Here is an 18,238-nt window from a genome sequence, read left to right as displayed (position 1 = left end):
CACGCACGCTGAACTCTTGCATCTCCTTGGCTTCCGAGGCATTTGACACACTAGAGACCAAATCGTCAACGTAGAAACTCGTGAGCAAGAGATCAATACAATCTCGCTCTTTGGGTGCAGACAACACCCGTAGCTCCTTCAAGTGATGCTGAATCACCGCAGTAAGCATGTACGGCGAGCAGTTTACGCCAAATGGCAGTTTCGTTAGCCTCCAGGTTAACAGTTCATCGCTGTCGCTTCGACCGGGCCACAAGAAACGCAGGTACGGACGGTCTTCGGGATTAACCGCGACCATGAAGAAAGCCTTGCGGATGTCCGCTTGCAGCGCGCTCTTATATTCACGGAACCGTAATAGCATACCTGCGAGACTCGGTAATAGCGACGGTCCAGGGTCAACCATGTCGTTCAACGACTTGCCATCTGGAGCCGTCGCCGAGGCATTGAACACCACTCTTAACTTCGTGGTTGCAGCGTGCTCGCGGAATACACCATGATGCGGTACATAGTACCCGGCATCGCTCTCACATGGCTCCAGCTCAATTGCTCCAAGCTCGCGGTACTCCCTGATCAGCACATCATCATAGAGCGCACGCTTCCCATTCCTCTTCAGCTTTTCAAGAAGCCGCGTTGCGATGACTCTAGCTTGAGCAAAGTTATCCGTTGGGCGACGCTCATTTCGCCACAAGAGACCCACTTGGTACCCGCTGCCCTGGCGACATAGCGGGAAAGATGGCAGGTGCTGATGTTGTTCTGGAGGTTCATCCAACTGCCATAGTTGTTCAATGTGGGCTGTGACACATGACACGGTCACCGGCTGACTGTTTCGACTTAGTGCAGACGCTGGACCAGATAATACATTACCTATCTCTGTGTTCCACACCGTCTCACCATTAACTTCCTTCTTGCTGTGCAGTACCGCGTTGATATAGTCTGCACCAATCAGCATATGTATTTCGTCTGATGTCCCTTGTTGAGGCTTGTCACTCAGCTCTACTCCCCAACTGTGCCACAGGGCAATGGTCTGCGGACTTGCGCACTTCAGGTCCATCTCAAGCGTTGGTTTCACGAACGCGCGTACCCGAATGCTAGCGGAGCTACCCTGGATCGTGATGGCGTACTTATCCATGCGCTGTTGGGTTGGTTCCGCGCCGAACGGCTTCACCTCTACATTTTCAACCCCAACGTGTTCTGCATCGATGGCTGACACCAACGCTGCAGTCACGAATGACGCCTCAGCACCCGAGTCCAGGAACACGCGAACCTTCGCGTTTCGAGTTCTTCCCTCAACTCGTGCCACTCCGGTCATCAGCCGCACACTTGGCGAGTGTAGACAGCACGACCCAACATTCTTCTCCGTAACTATCTCAGTCGGTTTCTCCCGGCTGTAACCTGCTCTATCCAACACCTCATGTATTAGCAGGTGGTGTTTCCTCTGGCATTTCGTGCATCTCGAGCCTAACCGACATTCTCTGGCCATATGGCCATACTTAAGGCAGTTCCAGCAGAGTCTCTCTCGCTGCAGAAAACCCTTTCTCCCTTCCAGTGGCAGCGACTTTAGCTGCTTCTCTGCATCTGCGACCGATATCGCCATGCACTGTGCCGACGCCGTGGGCCTTGGCACGGATCGTTCTACTGGCTTCCTGGCAGTATCACCCTGTCGTCCGTGCGCGACCTGGTAAGACGCGCCGTGCTCCTGTACCTGGCGCAGTGACATCCCGTAGCACTGCCGTTCGACCAGGTACGTCTTCATCTCAGGTCCGCATTGCTCCAAGATTACCTGCTTTGCCATTGCTTGCAGCACCGGGGACATTTTACCTATATCGGCGCTATACTTGGTGTCCACCTCGCCATCTTCTGTCATAGCGAGTGTGGCCCACACTTCTACTTCTCGGCAAACACGGACAACGTATTGGTGAAACGACTCATCTGACCGCTGCTTGCCTGTCAGCAATGTCTTCCACGCTTTATCCGGAGTCTTTCCGAGCGAGGCGAGCAACTCTCGCTTCGCTTCCTCGTAATTATCGCATCCAATACATATCCTCTCCGCTTTGCTACCCGCTAGCGCGATGCGCAGTCGCAGCAGCCATTCGCTTTCTTCGAACTCGTTCTTGGAGCAGATGTCCTCGAACAGGTCAAGATAACGCTCCAATGGCTGCGTTCCATCATATGAGGGGATTTTCATCAACGGTTGACGCCCCCCGCTGTTACTGGGAGCTTCCTCTGTACCTCCCATCGCGGCTTTACCATCACCCTCATACGCATTGGCGATGCGCTCGTTAATGTCCTTTAGTGTTTTGTCAAACTCGGTGCGGAGCGCCTCCTCTCGCCGTCTGGCACTGCGCTCCTCACGCTCCTCGTACTGTTGGAGCCTCTGCTCCACATGTTCCATCAACAACTCGCCTTCTAATCCTAACCGAACTCCATTGGCGATAAAGCTGGCTTCCAAATTGTGTAGTTGCTCTGCCATGCACGCTCCTATCCTGGCGTGGTCGCCAAATGTTATGAACCCTGCAAGATTCTCTAAATTGTCAGGATCGTACGACCACACGGCACGAGGACAACTCTTTTCCTTTACACAGTATATTTCACTTCATCTGATAATTAACAATGAACACTAATAACACCAGCTATTTATAGCATGCAGAAACAGCGTACATGCAAAACATAAGCATATAAAACTGGACATAACAGCGTATACAGCAAAACGCACACAACGCATATAGCGTATGCCATGCAGCAACATCAGCGGTACGGCGGAGTCGAAATACAACATTTCAACGAATACAATGCCATAAGCGCGAAGGCCTTTCCCAATTGAGAACTGGTGGTTTACAACACCAGGGCTTTCAACTTTCAAGCCCTCTCGTTCCTACTTTGTTTAAAGGGGAAGTTAAGGCAAAAATCTAAATTTCACCAGTTGTAGTCTTCGGGGTGCTGAGTCGAATGGTCGTGGTCCGAGGAAGCTGAGACGCTCCCTTCCTACTTTAATCCCAATCGAACTCGCGCACTTCCACCGAAACTGGGTGACTGCGCCCTACGAGATGGGGATTTGTATGCAAAATGTCACTAAAAGCGCCATTTCGTTCTTATAAAAGCACGGATGACCGTGATTGGCCCATATGTTGTAGTCTTTTGGACGCTGAGTCGACTGGTTTTGGTCCGAAAAGGCTGCGATTCAGCGTTCCTCCTTTATTCCCAATCGAACATGGTTGAACAAGCGGTCACGTGCTCCTGCGTACACCAGTCACCTGGTCACCGTGTTTAGTTTGTTTGTTTGTATTCTTTATTTAGAGTGGGAAATCCAAAACAGGCCCTAGTCTAATAACAATGGTCCCACTAGTGAGGGAATGCTGTATATCTGTGCCTGCAGGGTACAACTTACTAGCCTGTTTGACCTTTTTTGGGTGCACTCCTATCACTCGAGTTGAACTCGAGTTGAGCCTTGGTGTGATAGTTGTCACCTGCTGGCGTGTTGACCAGGTGATTTGGGCACCCAGGAGCACGTGACCACTTCTTCAACCATGTTTGTTTGTTTCTTTCTTTCTTTTATTTGAATTCGTTTAGAGCACAGGCAATTCTGCCTTCTCACCAGAGGAAAAACCTCCGGTTCCTGCTAAGAACGAATATAATATCATGAGAGAAGGAAATATTTAAAAGAATCATAACATGATAATTCCAAAGCACAAAGTTTGTATATAATTCAAATGGGTGTGTGTATGTGTAAGCATGCAGTGAAGAAAACACCGAGAAAACATGCAGTAATGTTTAGGGATGCCGAGCAAGGTGGTTACAAATTACAATTAATTCTGTTCAGAGCCAGTTTAAAGGCAACCGCCGCACTGTGGAGGCGAATATCGCTGGGAAGGGCATTCCAAAGAGTGCTTCCCACAAATGTCAATGACTGACGACCGGAAGGTCCAGGAAGGAAAGGCACTTGCAGTAGCCGCTGCTCCTGTCCTCGAGTAATTCGGCGATCATCCCGGGATGCTTGGCCTGTGTTAGCCATCAACTGAAAGTAGGTGCAGAAAAGAGGACTTGCAAGATCATGTAGGCACCGGAAAACAAAAAACAAAACCTTGTAGTTAAAAATGTGAGTTAGGGATCGAATAGATAAGCGCACGAGGAGGGGGGCTGTGGATGCACGGCTGGAGAGTCGGAAAATTGCACGAATTTCGGATTTGCTGGATTTGATTAAACGACTCTGCAGCTGCTGTGTCAGCGACGGGAAGAATGCATTGGATGCGTACGTTAGTCGTGCTTGCACAATGCCAATGTACCAAAGCCTGCGGGCTCTTATGGGCAGAGATCGCCCATGGCGCCATAGCTGGCTGATGGCGACTGACGCCTTCTGCACAACACTGGAAACATGTTCGATTGGGAATAAAGGAGGAACGCTGCATCGCAGCCTTTTCGGACCAAAACCAGTAGACTCAGCGTCCAAAAGGCTACAACATATGGGCAATCGCGGTTATCCGTGCTTTTAAACAGAAAGAAAACGTTGTAGCACTCCCACTCTTCAAATAATACGCACTCACCCTTTGTTGTCCACAAACGCACACATGTGACATAGCTGCCTCATTCATTTACCGCTACAATTTTCACATTTACATTGTAACACATAAACTCACACTGCTGGTGTAATTGACGCTATGTGTAACCGCGAGCTGCTATTTTCGTGAATATTATTCTAGCTATATAACTGGTTGTTTTAGTGATTTTTACCATGTGACCATGTTCCACTGATGATAGTCACGAGAAAACATTAAGGAATTTTTTCATTCAGTAATAATTATTGTTTTATACATGGTTATGACTCATAAGTGCACAATTAGTTTTATTCATTGCCGTTTCATTTTTATATTTTACAAGGGAATTCCCAACAGGCGTCATCGCCTTCTTACAGGGAACCCTAAGAAAGTCTTGATGGATGAACGAAATTCAGCAGGTGAATTAGAAAGGCGGCAAGCAGGTGGCAGTGCATTCCATCCGTCAGCGCCTATGTAAGAAATTGCACTGAAACCCTAGCGTGAGCCGTGATGATAGGGCATTTGATAGCTCTGTCACGACCTGCTGTCTCAGCATCACGGCCAAAAACGAACTAAAGACAAAAGCTGTCTGTGTGTGTCTCTCTCTCTCTCTCTCTCTCTCTCTCTCTCTCTCTCTCTCTCTCTCTCTCTCTCTCTCTCTCTCTCTCTCTCTCTCTCTCTCTCTCTCTCTCTCTCTCTCTGTCTCTGTCTCTCTGTCTCTCTGTTTCTCTCTTTTTGTTTTTTGGTGCAAAAGCATCTCTGGTGTTGATTGCGTTCTTGCTTAGACTTCCGCCGCGCCTTTGTTCTCTTACTCCCCTCTCTATACTAGTGTTGGGCAAACCCTCCTTCTAGTTTGTCTGATTTTGCCACGAGATATCCCTCATTTCTCGTTGGCTGACGTAGGAAAGAAACGAGAAACGTAGTTCTAAATATTCGACGAGGAGACAACAATTTTAACCCTCATTCCATGTTGACTTTTTCCTACGTTCCCAGAATATTGGGGTCCTTTCGGACCCCAGGAACGTTTTGGGTAGTATTCTTGCAAACTCTCAATTTTATGTAATTTGTTTGCTGTGTTACGTTCCCATAGACCAATGCTTTGACCAAACTGCATTTTTTGACAGCTATGAAGTTTGTCGGGATTATTTGCAAGTTTGCAAGAATTCCATCCAAAACGTTTCTGGGGTCCAAAAGGACCCTAATATATTGGGAACGTAGGAAAAAAGTCAACAAGGAATGAGGGATTATGGCTGTAGAAATCCAGTGGCTCGGATGGTGTACCAGGACGAGTGTTGAAGCAGCGCTGTGAGGAACTGTGCAGGCCGGTGGCCCAGCTTTTCAGCAAAGCATTCCGCCAAGGCCGGCAACCGTCACTGTGGAAGCTTGCCTCAGTAGTACCTGTACACAAGAAGGGTTCAAATTCCACAACAAAGAACTACCGGCCCGTATACCTGCTGCCAATAGTGTCAAAGGTCATGGAAGCTATCATCAATCGTAGCCTTATGGGATTCCTTGAGCGCCAGCACATCCTCACCGCTAACCAGTACGACTTCCGCTCCGGCCTGGGAACGCAGGACCTCCTTACCCTACTACACCATCGTTGGAGTACCGTGGCTGCAGGAGGCGGAGCTGTGCGAGGTGTTGCTGTAGATATCGCTGGCGCATTCCATTGAGTCTCCCATCCAGGTGTGATTCACAAAGCCCAGCAGCACGGTGTATTGGGCATGCTGCTTGCATGGTTGAAGGACTACCTGCTGGACAGGCGCCTGAGTGTCGTCGTTGGTGGGCAGTCGTCCAGCCCACACCGCATCACAGCCGGAGCTCTGCAAGGTAGCTTGTTGGGACCGACACTGTTCCTGCTCTACACGAACGATGCTGATGACCACCTTCCACCAGGTGTAGATCTTGCCGCTTATGCTAACGACACAACGCTGTTTCAGTGCCTGTCCACCATGGATACCATTGACCACAGTTTGACAGTCCTGCAAAATGCCCTCCATGCCCTTGTGAATTGGGGCACCAGCTGGAGAATTGCGTTAGAGCCAGCCAAGTCCCAGGCAATGGCTATTGACCATCACCGCTCCCAGCAGTACAATTTGCGGGTGTCCCCCTGAATGGAGAGAGTAATCTCAAGCTTCTTGGGGTGACCTTGGACAGCCAACTTTCCCTCCGCAACCACCTCCGTACCGTCGCCATCAGAGCACACCAACATCTCGGGCTCATGCGGAAGGCCTCGCCGCTCCTGGATCCCTGCAGCCGAGCTATAGTGTACCGTGGGTTTGTGCGCCCAGTAATGGAGTACTGCCCATTGGTCTGGATGGGCGCACCCGATTGTAACTTGCAGCGACTTGACCCAATGCAACGCTCAGCCCTCCACTTGATTGGCCCCCAGCGCAAAGCTGCAAAGCCTGTCTGTCCGGCGCATGGTAGCTGCTTGCACCTACATTTACAAGCTACTGTGCTCCAATCCTACCAGCCCACTTCATCAGCTCTCGCCTCCCTCTCAAGCCCCCCGACCAGCCCATGTTATCTCTCTCGTCCGTCTCGACATGCATAACTACCAGCTTGAGACAGGGCTACCTGTCAACAGCCAGGAAAGATGCAGTAGAGCTTTCCCCGCCTGTGCTGTCCCTGTATGGAATGCTCTGCCACCCGCCGTCCTCAGCCAGCCACCTGACCGGAAACGGCTGCAAAGTTTGAAAGTGTCTGTGTTCTGGCACCTCCGTGCTCAGCAATGTCACTGGGCCACTGACAAACTGTTATATGTATGCACATCTGCCTACACACTGCCACATATTGTTATACGCCTCGTGCCCTGCTTATCCTTTTCTCTGGATCTGAATGTGCACCCCTTACGCATTATATAATTATACTATATTTAGTTCTCTCCTCCTCTCTTGCTTCCCAACCCTCCCCCGCTCTTACTCCTCTCTTTCTCTCTCTCTCTCTCTCTCTCCCTCTCCCTCCCTCTCTCTCTCTCTCTCTCTCTCTCTCTCTCTCTCTCTCTCTCTCTCTCTCTCTCTCTCTCTCTCACTATTTCTCTTTTGATCTCATTACAAAAATTCTGCGCTTTTTCTCCATCTGCGCATAAAATCTAGACTGACAACCTGCTTGTTAAATCATGCACCTGCTTTCAGGCGTAAAAACCCTGTTGTAGAGGTCTCAGTCCTCATTTGTTAGACTTACCTGTCTTTATAAATGTAACTTACTCCCTCCCTCCGGGGTCCCTCCCTCCCTCCTTCCCTCTCTCTCTCTCTCTCTCTCTCTCTCTCTCTCTCTCTATCTCTATCTCTCTCACTCTCTGACTCTCTCACTATCTCACTATCTCACTATCTCACTCACTCACTCTTGGGATAGCCTTCGACAGTCAACTGACATTCTGCCAGCAAATTCGACAGTCATACCTGCGCGCCACACAGCGACTGGGCTTCCTGAAGAAGGTCTCAGCAGTGCTTGACTCTGCCTGCCGACTCACGGTCTACAACGGCTTTGTTCGCCAAGTCTGAGAGCATGGCATGCTAGTCTGGATGGGTGCTTCTCAGACGGTTCTGGCCTAACTCGATGCTGTACAGCGGAGAGCCCTGCATCTGGTCGGCGAAGGCGCATATCTGCCAAGCCTCAAACTCCAGCGCAAAGTGGCTGGGTCTCTGCTATCTCTACAAAATCCACTACCTGACAGGCCCAAAGATGCTAACCCGAATGCTGCCCCCCCCCCTCCCAAGCAGTACCAGACCACGACCAACATCCTGCCAACACCAGGCAGCAGGCGCGGGTGGCGGCCGGTCACCGCTACCAGCCAGTGCAGTCTGATATCCCAGCCAGTTCCAGCAACAACATCCGCCGGTCGTTCCCTGAAGGAGTGCTGGACACCTAGAACCAGTTGCCTTGCCAACACCTCCGGGATCAGCCCGACCAGAAAAGGTTGCAGTCCTTCAAGTGCAGCGTCCACAGATTCCTGCGCTCCAGCCACTGGGACTGGGCCACCGACCGTCTGCCTAGTGTTGGCTCCGAAAACCAAGGTCGGACGAGCTGCCGTTTCTGTGCTGCCTTCTCGATACATACGTATGTATACTGTATATCATGTGCACATTCACATGTCTGAAGGTTTGTGGTTTTTCCATAAAAAAAACAATAACAACAAGCTAATTATTTTTCTCTTATTGGCCTCAGGTCATGAGAATAAAAGATTTCAAACAACAACAACAACAACAACGTATCACTTCGGTGTTACATATACTAAACAACAACAACAACAACAACAACAACAACAACAACAACAACAACAACAACAACAACAACAACAACAACAACAACAACAACAACAACAACAACAACAGCAACAGCAACAGCAACAACAACAACAACAACAACAACAACAACAACAACAACAACAACAACAACAACAACAACAACAACAACAACAACAACAACAACAACAACAACAACAACAACAACAACAACAACAACAACAACAACAACAACAACAACAACAACAACAACAACAACAACAACAACAACAACAACAACAACAACAACAACAAATCACTCTTTCTCCTTTCTTACACTATTATCTCTTATTGGCCACTGGCTATCGTGAGAATAGAGATTTGAAACAAAAACAACAACAACAACAACAACAACCGTAGGAGAAATATTCTAGTCACACTTACATGGATGCTAATGGCAAGTCATCAAACAGGCCTTGAGGTAGGGTTGTTAGTTGGTTAAATGATACATTTCTGTAAGCCAAACAGAAATACAGGGAACACTTATGGCATGCAGGGTCAACCTAATCAACAATCGTTTGCAATTGTTCACTATGTGACACAAGACCTTCTGTAAAACTGCTTCTCGATTTAATCCTTTATATCATTTACTTCTCAAGATAAACTAATTAGTATTTAGACTCCATTGCAGCCACTTCATTACATGAAAAACCCTTCAAACACCATCCTCAAATCAAGTGGTCTCTTCGCTGAAAATTACAATATCTCAATCATGTAAAGTTGAAGTAAATTATCGTGTCTGTTCCCGAAGGCAACTCACGACGGGCGCTAACACCCGTAGTACGGGGGCCAGGTGCCCAAAATGTTTACTTTCGTTGCAGTTGAGAGCGCACAACGTTTTGAGAGTTTCAACGTGTAGAGGGGACCACAAGAAGCTCAACAATATATTTTTTGACCCTCGAAACGTGATGGAAGGTGCTGAAATTAGCCGTTGAAGTTTAGTGCATGGTAACCATGGCAACTGCATAGCAACACCATAGCAACTACTGTTTTATTCTTATTTTTAGCCTACAGTAATGTTGTAAAACGATTGAAGGACTCAAATCAAGTGAACACGATCTGGAATGAAGACCATTGGGATATATACAGACTGCAGGAATGCCAGAAAGGAATATAAAAAAACATACTACTCTTACGTGTACATTGTCCATGGATGTGTATGTAATGTAGATGTACGTAATTGAAACTCAATCTCATGCTATAGTGGCAGTTTATGGTTCCAGATCACTGGCCCTGTTCTGGCAGTTATCTGCAGCGCTGCATCCACAAACATCAGTGCAATGCAAAGACTGTGCTTTGCAACCTGGAGCTTGCCGTCCACTAGTTTCCAGCCTTGGTGAGCAGTGAATGAAGTATCTAATATTGACTGAGTACGAGGTCAATATAGGAAATAAAAGCCGAGTAAAAGACCGAGGCGAAGCCGAGGTCTTTTACGAGGTTTTTATTTCCTATACTGACCAAGTATGTATGTATGTATGTACTCAAATCTGTGGACAGCAACTGTTTTGCTCTGTTAGAGCTCATCAGCACAGCTCAGAGGACCGAAGCGCAGCTCTTCGCAATGAAATAAGTTTCCGTGAAGCAAAGCATTTTTATAAAGAGCTGCAAACCCCGCAAGATGCTCGAAAAATGTATGTTTGTATGTATAACTCATAATCACAAGGTGATCGTAGAGGCATTAATTAGCGAGAGAATTGTGAATGATGTCTCTGAATCCAACTCTATCGTGTGCTGCATGAGAGAGTGCATGCAAGGGAAGACCCGTCCAACATTTAATGTTAGAAATCCATGATGTCGCGGGCCTTCCTCTCGGTCGAGATCCAGGAGTTGATCCAGGAGTTGATCCTTGCAGGAAGGGCTTGGAGAAAACGTCATGTCTCGTAACATGGCCAAACCACATCAACTTAAATTTCTTGACTTCGTTGGCTAGCCGCATCCTTGCTCCGATGATGTCATTGATTTCTTCCAGGATAGATTGGTTGGTACGCCGGTCGTGGTATGTTACTCCTAAGAGTCGGCGGAAGCATTTCATCTAGAAGGATGAAATTCTTCTCATTGATGAGGCAGATAATGTCCAAGATTGGCATCCGTATAAAACAGTCGCGAGCACAATAGACCTAACAAAACGAAACTTAGTAGGCAAAGAAAGTGATGGCGAGCCCAAGTACGAAGTCAATATTAGATTTATCACGACAAACAGTCCGTATTTCAAATTCCAGAACGATAACCTCATGAATCCCGGTTTTACGATTGCACAACCGTTGCACCACCACCTACTCATGCAGTGACAATGCTGCACTAGGCACCGTTCAACTGCGCAACCTCTAAGCAGTCGAATATAAGCAGTCAATATAGCCCCTAAGGAGTGAAATATGCAGGAATATTTGACTGCTTAGGTATAGCGAAAATGAATGGGAGTCAATACTAAGGGAGTGATAATATGTTATATGCAAGGTCAGAGAAGGTTGCAGGTAGTGATTTCTAGCTCATGGCTTGTAACATAGCCATAGCATCAACAATGAGAGCACTTGACTCAGATGGAGTATTTCCGGGTGGACTTACACCATCAGAAACCTTCATAACTGGAGCAGTGCAGACTTGTTAGTCTTCACTACTGTGCCATCTGAGGTACAGAGAGATAGCGGTGCTGATCCCAATGGGTACGAGAGAATTTGACGAACATCCATATGGCGACTCTGGGCGATAACAGCCATCTTGCTGGAAAGAGCGCAGTCGGCATGCAATACAGATACTGCTTTGCTCTGGCTGGTTGCCGTTCGTGACTTTCTGTTTGAGAATATATCGAGCTTCAATTTTGGAATGGGATCCAGGAACTTCTTTTCCTGTGCCGCAAGTCTTTCTTGTGGACTACTTCAAGGAAGCTAGCCAACACTTGCGCCTCTCCACCTGTACTGTCCGATAAATCGATGTCATTTTGTCTTCCAAAACTCGCGTCACGATGGTAATGTACCTCTCGAATTGCGTTGTCCTCTCTTACCTCGGCTGCATCGAACACTTTCTGGGCTGCGTTGAGAGATTGGCACTGAGATGTCTTTTGGTACTTGTGCTTCTTTCCGAGCAACAACTTTCGACAGAAAATGCAATCTTTCCGTCCTGGCTCGACAACGGGAGCAGAGACGCTTTGCCGAGTTGCCCTCGGCGTATGTTTGCCCTCCGACATCCCGGCACCTCCATGATGGTGCCAGATTACCGTCGTGAAACTCACATTGTTAGTGCTAGAGGTGCAGCCCCTTCGTGGTGCCGAAACCGCTACGTGCGTGTCAACAATACCAGGACTGACTCGGAAGTCGATCGGAGGAGAGAGAGTTGACCCAGTCATTCAGGACATACCACATCCTACTCCACTTTCGAAATTGTTGCCCGGGCCCTTCGTGGTGCCGAAACCATCACCTGCGTGTCAACAATACCAGGACTGAATTTAGTTTTGCGCAGCGGGCCTGCACTGGGGTTGTGTAGGGAAGTCTCCTCTGTCTTGACAAGTCATTATTTTACGACTTCCAGGGCATACCGCACGTAATGGCCGAGTGGAAGACAAAATCACCTCGTTCGGGACCTTCCATTCACTTTTCGAAGCGGTTTTTTTTAGATTTCATGTCTGTATTGCCTCCGCTATGACTCTGTGGTGTCAAATTGTTGTGCGCTAAAAGTCGGAACGAAACTTTATTTGAAGCACTTTTTTCAGCCCTGGCCCCCGTACTACCGGTGAACCCTAGCGGCAGATGTAGCACCTAACTGTGGGAGTAAGCAGTGAATCATAAAGTGTTCTCAAATTATTGTGCACGCACACACACATGCACACGCACCCACAAGGCCAAGAAAGACTAAGAAAAAGAACCGAAAGAGAATAGGCTCTGATGGAATGCCAAGGATTAATTTATTGTTTTCAAATTATTGTGCGCACGTGCAAGTGCTCCCTGATGTGTTCAGCGTGTTAGTCTACAACTTGCAGCTGTTTGTTTTTGAGTTTTTTTAACACTTTTATCATTTTATCGCCTATGTTGAAGTGTTGATTTTTTCGTTCTTTCTCTATAATTATAGTTATGTGTTTTTTTCAAATTTACAACATTCCCTGTACTATCCTGAAGAGAAGGGAAAGAAAACGTTTGATAGAAAGGAAGTGTCTACTGAATTGTGTTGATTTGCGTCATTGCATGCGAATACTGAATACGAAACTGTTTTTTCCACCGCCTCCAAACTACCGTTTGAATTATTATTATTATTTAAAAAAGAGAAGAAATACATGAGAATGAGTTATGCAGCAACTATCCACGACTGTAACAAGATGATTAACGGTCAGAAAGTGCGATAATAGGGCACAAAACTGACAGGCTACTGAGACATTCAGCGACCCGAGACCTAGCTCTAACACATCTCCAGTGCGCAAACCAACAGCCTTCCCACTTTGAAGGTTCATGGTTACGTAGGACCGAAGAGGGGAAGGTGAGCGCAGCGAAAATGTGCACTAGCTAAGTCCCGCTGCAACAAAGAATGCCGACTGTTACAGGACGATGACAAGACCAGTTAATAACATGACAATGCGGTCTGACTACAAATCGAAGCAGCAAAGCAACACACTCAGTATCCGAGTTTAAAATATTATTACTATTATTATTATGATGAAGAAAGGAAGAAAGGTTTGCTCCCCACACCGGAGCTCGCGCTATTCCGCCGACTTTACTTGACACTTGACTGACTCACGACTGCCATCCAGAGCACACGAGAAGTCCATCGAACCTTCGACTCGGCAAACCTGCAAGAAAGCACCACTCCCTGCTCAAGAAATGAAAAGGACAAAATGTTACGAGTTATGACAAACTGTCCACCAACGTAACCAGATCTTATACAGCCAGCAAGTGCGACAAAATGGCACAAAACTGACAAGGAGTACTGAGACATTCGGCGACCTGACACAAGATCTGGTTACGTTGGTGGACAGTTTGTCATAACTCGTAACATTTTGTCCTTTTCCTTTCTTCATCATAACTATATTGGCTCACCATTCGAGTTCAACCTATTATTATTATTATTTGAACAAACGGCGAGGAGACAACAATTTGATAACCGCAATCAGTAATACAAGCTGGATCGACATTTGTGTACACTGTATTCCGACATGTATTGTAAAACTGTGGAGACAATGTCTGAAGAAAATGTTGAACAGTCTCTGCTGGGATGACGACTACACCATCATTTTTTTCTTCAGACTTTTCCCGTTTGTCTCTTTCCCTCAAACTAGTGAAGATTTTATGACTTGGGGCTCCCCGCGTGCTAGAGTGCACGTGAAGTACGTCGAGTCCTGGTGGTGAGAGTCAATTTTTTCTTCAGACTTTTCCCGTATGTCTCTTTCCCTCAAACTAGTGAAGATTATTATTATTATTATTATTATTATTATTATTATTATGGGGGTGGCTTTATTGGTTTTGTGTTTGTATTATGCAGCATCCCGGGTCATTTAAGACCATGGGGAGTACTGCTGTTGTATGTGAAGAAAATATAATAAGGGAGACTGAGAAAAAAGAAAGAAAAAAGAGAGAAATACTGTGAACAGCAAATCTACAATGATGCATGTACAATCTATTATACAACTAATCTGCGAGAATGAGACTTAACACAAGCAGGTACAGTAATAGCAAGAGAGCTAAATCAGAAAACAAAATCCGTTGAAAAGTAACCGTCATCAAATCTGAAATCGAGCCCTTCAGCGACACAATAGCACTGAAGGCAGCAATATAATTCTTCTCATTCAACATCAGTGAAGTACCGTCAAAACCGGTGAATGGGGGCTGATGGTATTATTGTTGTCTTTGTTATTGGCAAGTGATTAATATTATTATTATTACGAAGTAGTGGTTGCGACTTCGGCGATGATTTGTAAGAAATGGTTTGCTCCCCACACCGGAGCTCGCGCTATACGAGGTGTTTGTCGCGCTTGAAACGGAGCGTCTCTGTAAGTTTGTATCCCTGGTGATGTTTGTGCCTGGAGAGCACTATATAAGTGGTGCTCTTCAGGCACAATCTTCCTCAGCCTACTCAAGCTCAACTGATGAGGGGTGAATTCCCCGAAACACTGTGTATTGAGCAGGGAGTGGTGCTTTCTTGCAGGTTTGCCGAGTCGAAGGTTCGATGAACTTCTCGTGTGCTCTGGATGGCAGTCGTGAGTCAGTCAAGTGTCAAGTAAAGTCGGCGGAATAGCGCGAGCTCCGGTGTGGGGAGCAAACCATTTATTATTATTATTACTTCAAGTATTATTATTTTACGGTTATACTCTCCACGTCAGAGAGTCTGAGTCTGTCATAAATGACTCACAATGGGTGCATGACATCCAGGGGTAAAAGGAGCCAACTTTAGAGCGAAATCGGAAACTTGGCCATGTTTGGTCATTTAGGCATTGGCTCTTAAAGGTCTGTCTGAGGACAAACTTACAAGTGGATCAGCAAATAAAGCCTGTCAAATACTCCAGACGGTAGAGAGGTTAGTGAGTTGTACTCAAGGTACCTGAAATGAGATTGAGAAGCACAAAAATGTCAAACGTACTTCGAAGTAACTGTTCTTTTTACCCCTTGAACAAATACAGTGCTCCTGAAAACTAGAGCCTGTGTTAACCATTTCACAAGCCCTTCAGGTAGCCCAGAGAACTCACAGTGTTCATAGATTTACATGTCAATGCATGTCAAGTGACACGTACATGTCAATGCATGTCAAGTGACACGTACATGTCAATGCATGTCAAGTGACACGTACATGTATATGTACATGCACACTGTGATTGTACGCAACATGCGCACCTCACCTGAACTCGTCAGGATCCATTTGCCGGCTGGAGCACGCATCAGAGGTTTGTTTGTTTGCACACTTCATTTGATCCAAACGAGCAGAAATGCTCAATGACAAGGCAGCGAATATGTTATTGTGGTACAGGGAAGGAGGGTTGGGAGAAAATAATGAGAAAGAAGAGAGAATAGTAGATATCTCAATTAAGAGTGAAGCGTTATCTACACTACAAGTATAGTCAGCGAATGACAGTTCTGTAACCCGCCTAATAAGGCACTCCTGAAACTACTGAAGTAAGTACTAACTGCTAACGGGAGTACTTAAACGTGATTGCTACTAACATCAGGATTTTTAAAGGCCAAAACTTGCACTGCCAGTTACGGACTTACGGGGTTCGCCATGGCAAATAATAATGGTAAACCATGAGAATCTATCACCAACAGGAAGCTGTCTCCAGGCAAGTTTTAATGGTTATTAAAGTATCAGTAGGATCAAAGGGTATACGGTACGACGGCAGCTTTGAAGCTGCTGAGAGACGACAGTACTCTGACTGCATCCGGCAGGATGTTCCAAAGGGCACTACCTTGGGAGGCAGGGCGAGATCGTCCGGCACGGGTTCGTGTAGCTGGCAGATGAAGCCCCAGGGCGAGATACAGATTGAATCCATAACGCATACGATATACTTCGCGCTGGATGCTTTGCTAATTTCATATCTGGAGATCCTTTCAGATCTGGAGCGGGACATCCTGGAGCAAGACATCCTGGCGTTACCTTGCCATGATGGAGGTGTGAGCCTTCTCAACCCGTGCACTCTCTCCTGTCAGTGCGCCGCCTCTGCACGCATCCGGTGCCCCTTGTGCAACAGATGTTGCACCAACATCACTCCATGGAAGGGATCCGTGCTGCGACAAGGCAGAGGAAGCGTGAAGCCATAGCAGCTTCTCGTGCCCATAATAGCGTGGAGCACGAGAATCGTCTGGGTAACTGCAGCCCATCATTGAAGCGGACTGTCGAGCTTGCTGCGGAAAGAGGTGCTTCCAGCTGGATCCCCTGTCGCCCACTCCGCCAGCATGGATTCACTCTCAACAATGGTGCCTTCCGGGATGCATTATGCCTCCGGTATGACTGGACCCGCTCTGCCACCCTACATCGTATGTGTGTGGCAAGAACTTTGATGCTGTGCATGCCATGTCATGTCCCACAGGCGGCTATCCTGCTCTACGCCACAATGAGATTCGTGACGTCACCGCCGTAATGCTTCGCGAGATTGCCACCAACGTAATTGTTGAACCTCATTTACAGCCATTGAGTGGAGAACAACTAATTTACTTGGGTACAGGTCAGCCATATGCACTGATGGAGCCCGCCTGCACGTAGCGGCGTCGGGGGGTTGGGGTAGTAGGTTCGACCGAACATTCCTCGATGTTCCGGTGTTCAACCCTTTGCTCGTTCTAACCAAGCCCCATCCCTCGCGTCGACCTTCTCCAGGCATGAGCAAGAGAAGAGGTGGGCATATGAGGAGAGTGTGCGAGAGGTTGAGCAGGCCTCCTTCTTGCCCCTGGTCTTCAGTGCCACCGGAGGTTGCGCAAAGGCTGCGTGAGCATTCCTGAAACGGCTTGGAATCCTCCTGGCCGACAAGCGGAAGGAGCCCTTCTCCGTTACGATGGCCTGTATCCGATCCAAGTATCAACTCCTGGCTCGCGAAATCCATCGGCTATGGCAAGTTGAGACGCAGATTGTTCCTGTGGAAGTTGGGGTTTTGGGCACTATTTCCAAACAGTTGCGTGTGTGTGTTTTTCTTTGTCGTTTACTTACCATCATATTTACAGTGTCTGCTCTAGGATTGTAGGACAGCCGGGTACACGTGTACCTGGCGCAACCATTTCAACCGGGTCGTGGCCGGGTACACATGTACCTGGCGCTGTCTCACCAGCCGAGGCACATGCTTTAACTGGTTGGTTGGTTTATTTTAATTCGGACAATAAACGGGAACTTAGGTCCAATGATATAAAGGCGAATGGATAAGCCGCATTTAGAAAAGAGAGGGCAGGAATTAGAAAATTACGAAAGAAGAAGCAGTATCTGACACATACAAGCCATGTGGTCAGTCCTTTCAAAGTTCGAAAGTGTAAAGTACCAACAGGGTCACAGGTGACCCGGTACTATATTTTCAATCGGGTCCAAGCGCCGCCCAACCGGGTGGATTACCCGGCTCACCCGGCGCTGGAGCAGACACTGATTTAATATCCATATGAGAACAAATCAAGATTCACATTCATCGTGTTCGACATTGTGGACTTCTACCCGTCTATTATGGAAGACCTCCTGCGGCAAGCTCTCGACTACGCGAAGACGTTTGCCACAATATCCGAAAAAGAAACAGACATCATATTGCACTGCCGTAAATCGCTGTTGTTCCACAAAGGACAAGCGTGGGTAAAGAAGGAGAAGGATGGATCTTTCGACGTAACTATGGGCTCATACGATGGAGCTGAGGCCTGTGAGCTTGTAGGAGCCTTCATGCTCAGCAAGCTCCGCCCACTTCTAGGCGAGGAATGTGTCGGGTTGTACCGAGACGATGGTCTGGCCATAGTCAAGGATGCCACCGGCCATGGAGCTGACCGCTTGCGTAAG

At 47.4% G+C, this 18,238-nt stretch overlaps 1 protein-coding gene across 1 annotated transcript in view; it reads right to left on the bottom strand.

The window, feature by feature from the left end:
* LOC135806786 (leucine-rich repeat-containing protein 15-like) overlaps window positions 1-18,238 on the bottom strand; it is a 150,354-nt gene that overhangs the window by 58,387 nt on the left and 73,729 nt on the right. Inside the window, exons 14-15 of the mRNA XM_065321000.1 lie at window positions 15,257-15,328; window positions 9,197-9,265 (exon numbers count right to left, since the gene is read on the bottom strand). Coding sequence (XP_065177072.1) covers window positions 9,197-9,265; window positions 15,257-15,328 — 141 coding nt within the window. The remainder of the gene's footprint in view (window positions 1-9,196; window positions 9,266-15,256; window positions 15,329-18,238) is intronic.

This window comes from Sycon ciliatum, chromosome 1 (assembly GCF_964019385.1).
Source record: "Sycon ciliatum chromosome 1, ocSycCili1.1, whole genome shotgun sequence".
Lineage (NCBI taxonomy): Eukaryota > Metazoa > Porifera > Calcarea > Leucosolenida > Sycettidae > Sycon > Sycon ciliatum.
This window is presented reverse-complemented; position numbering and strand designations above follow the sequence as displayed.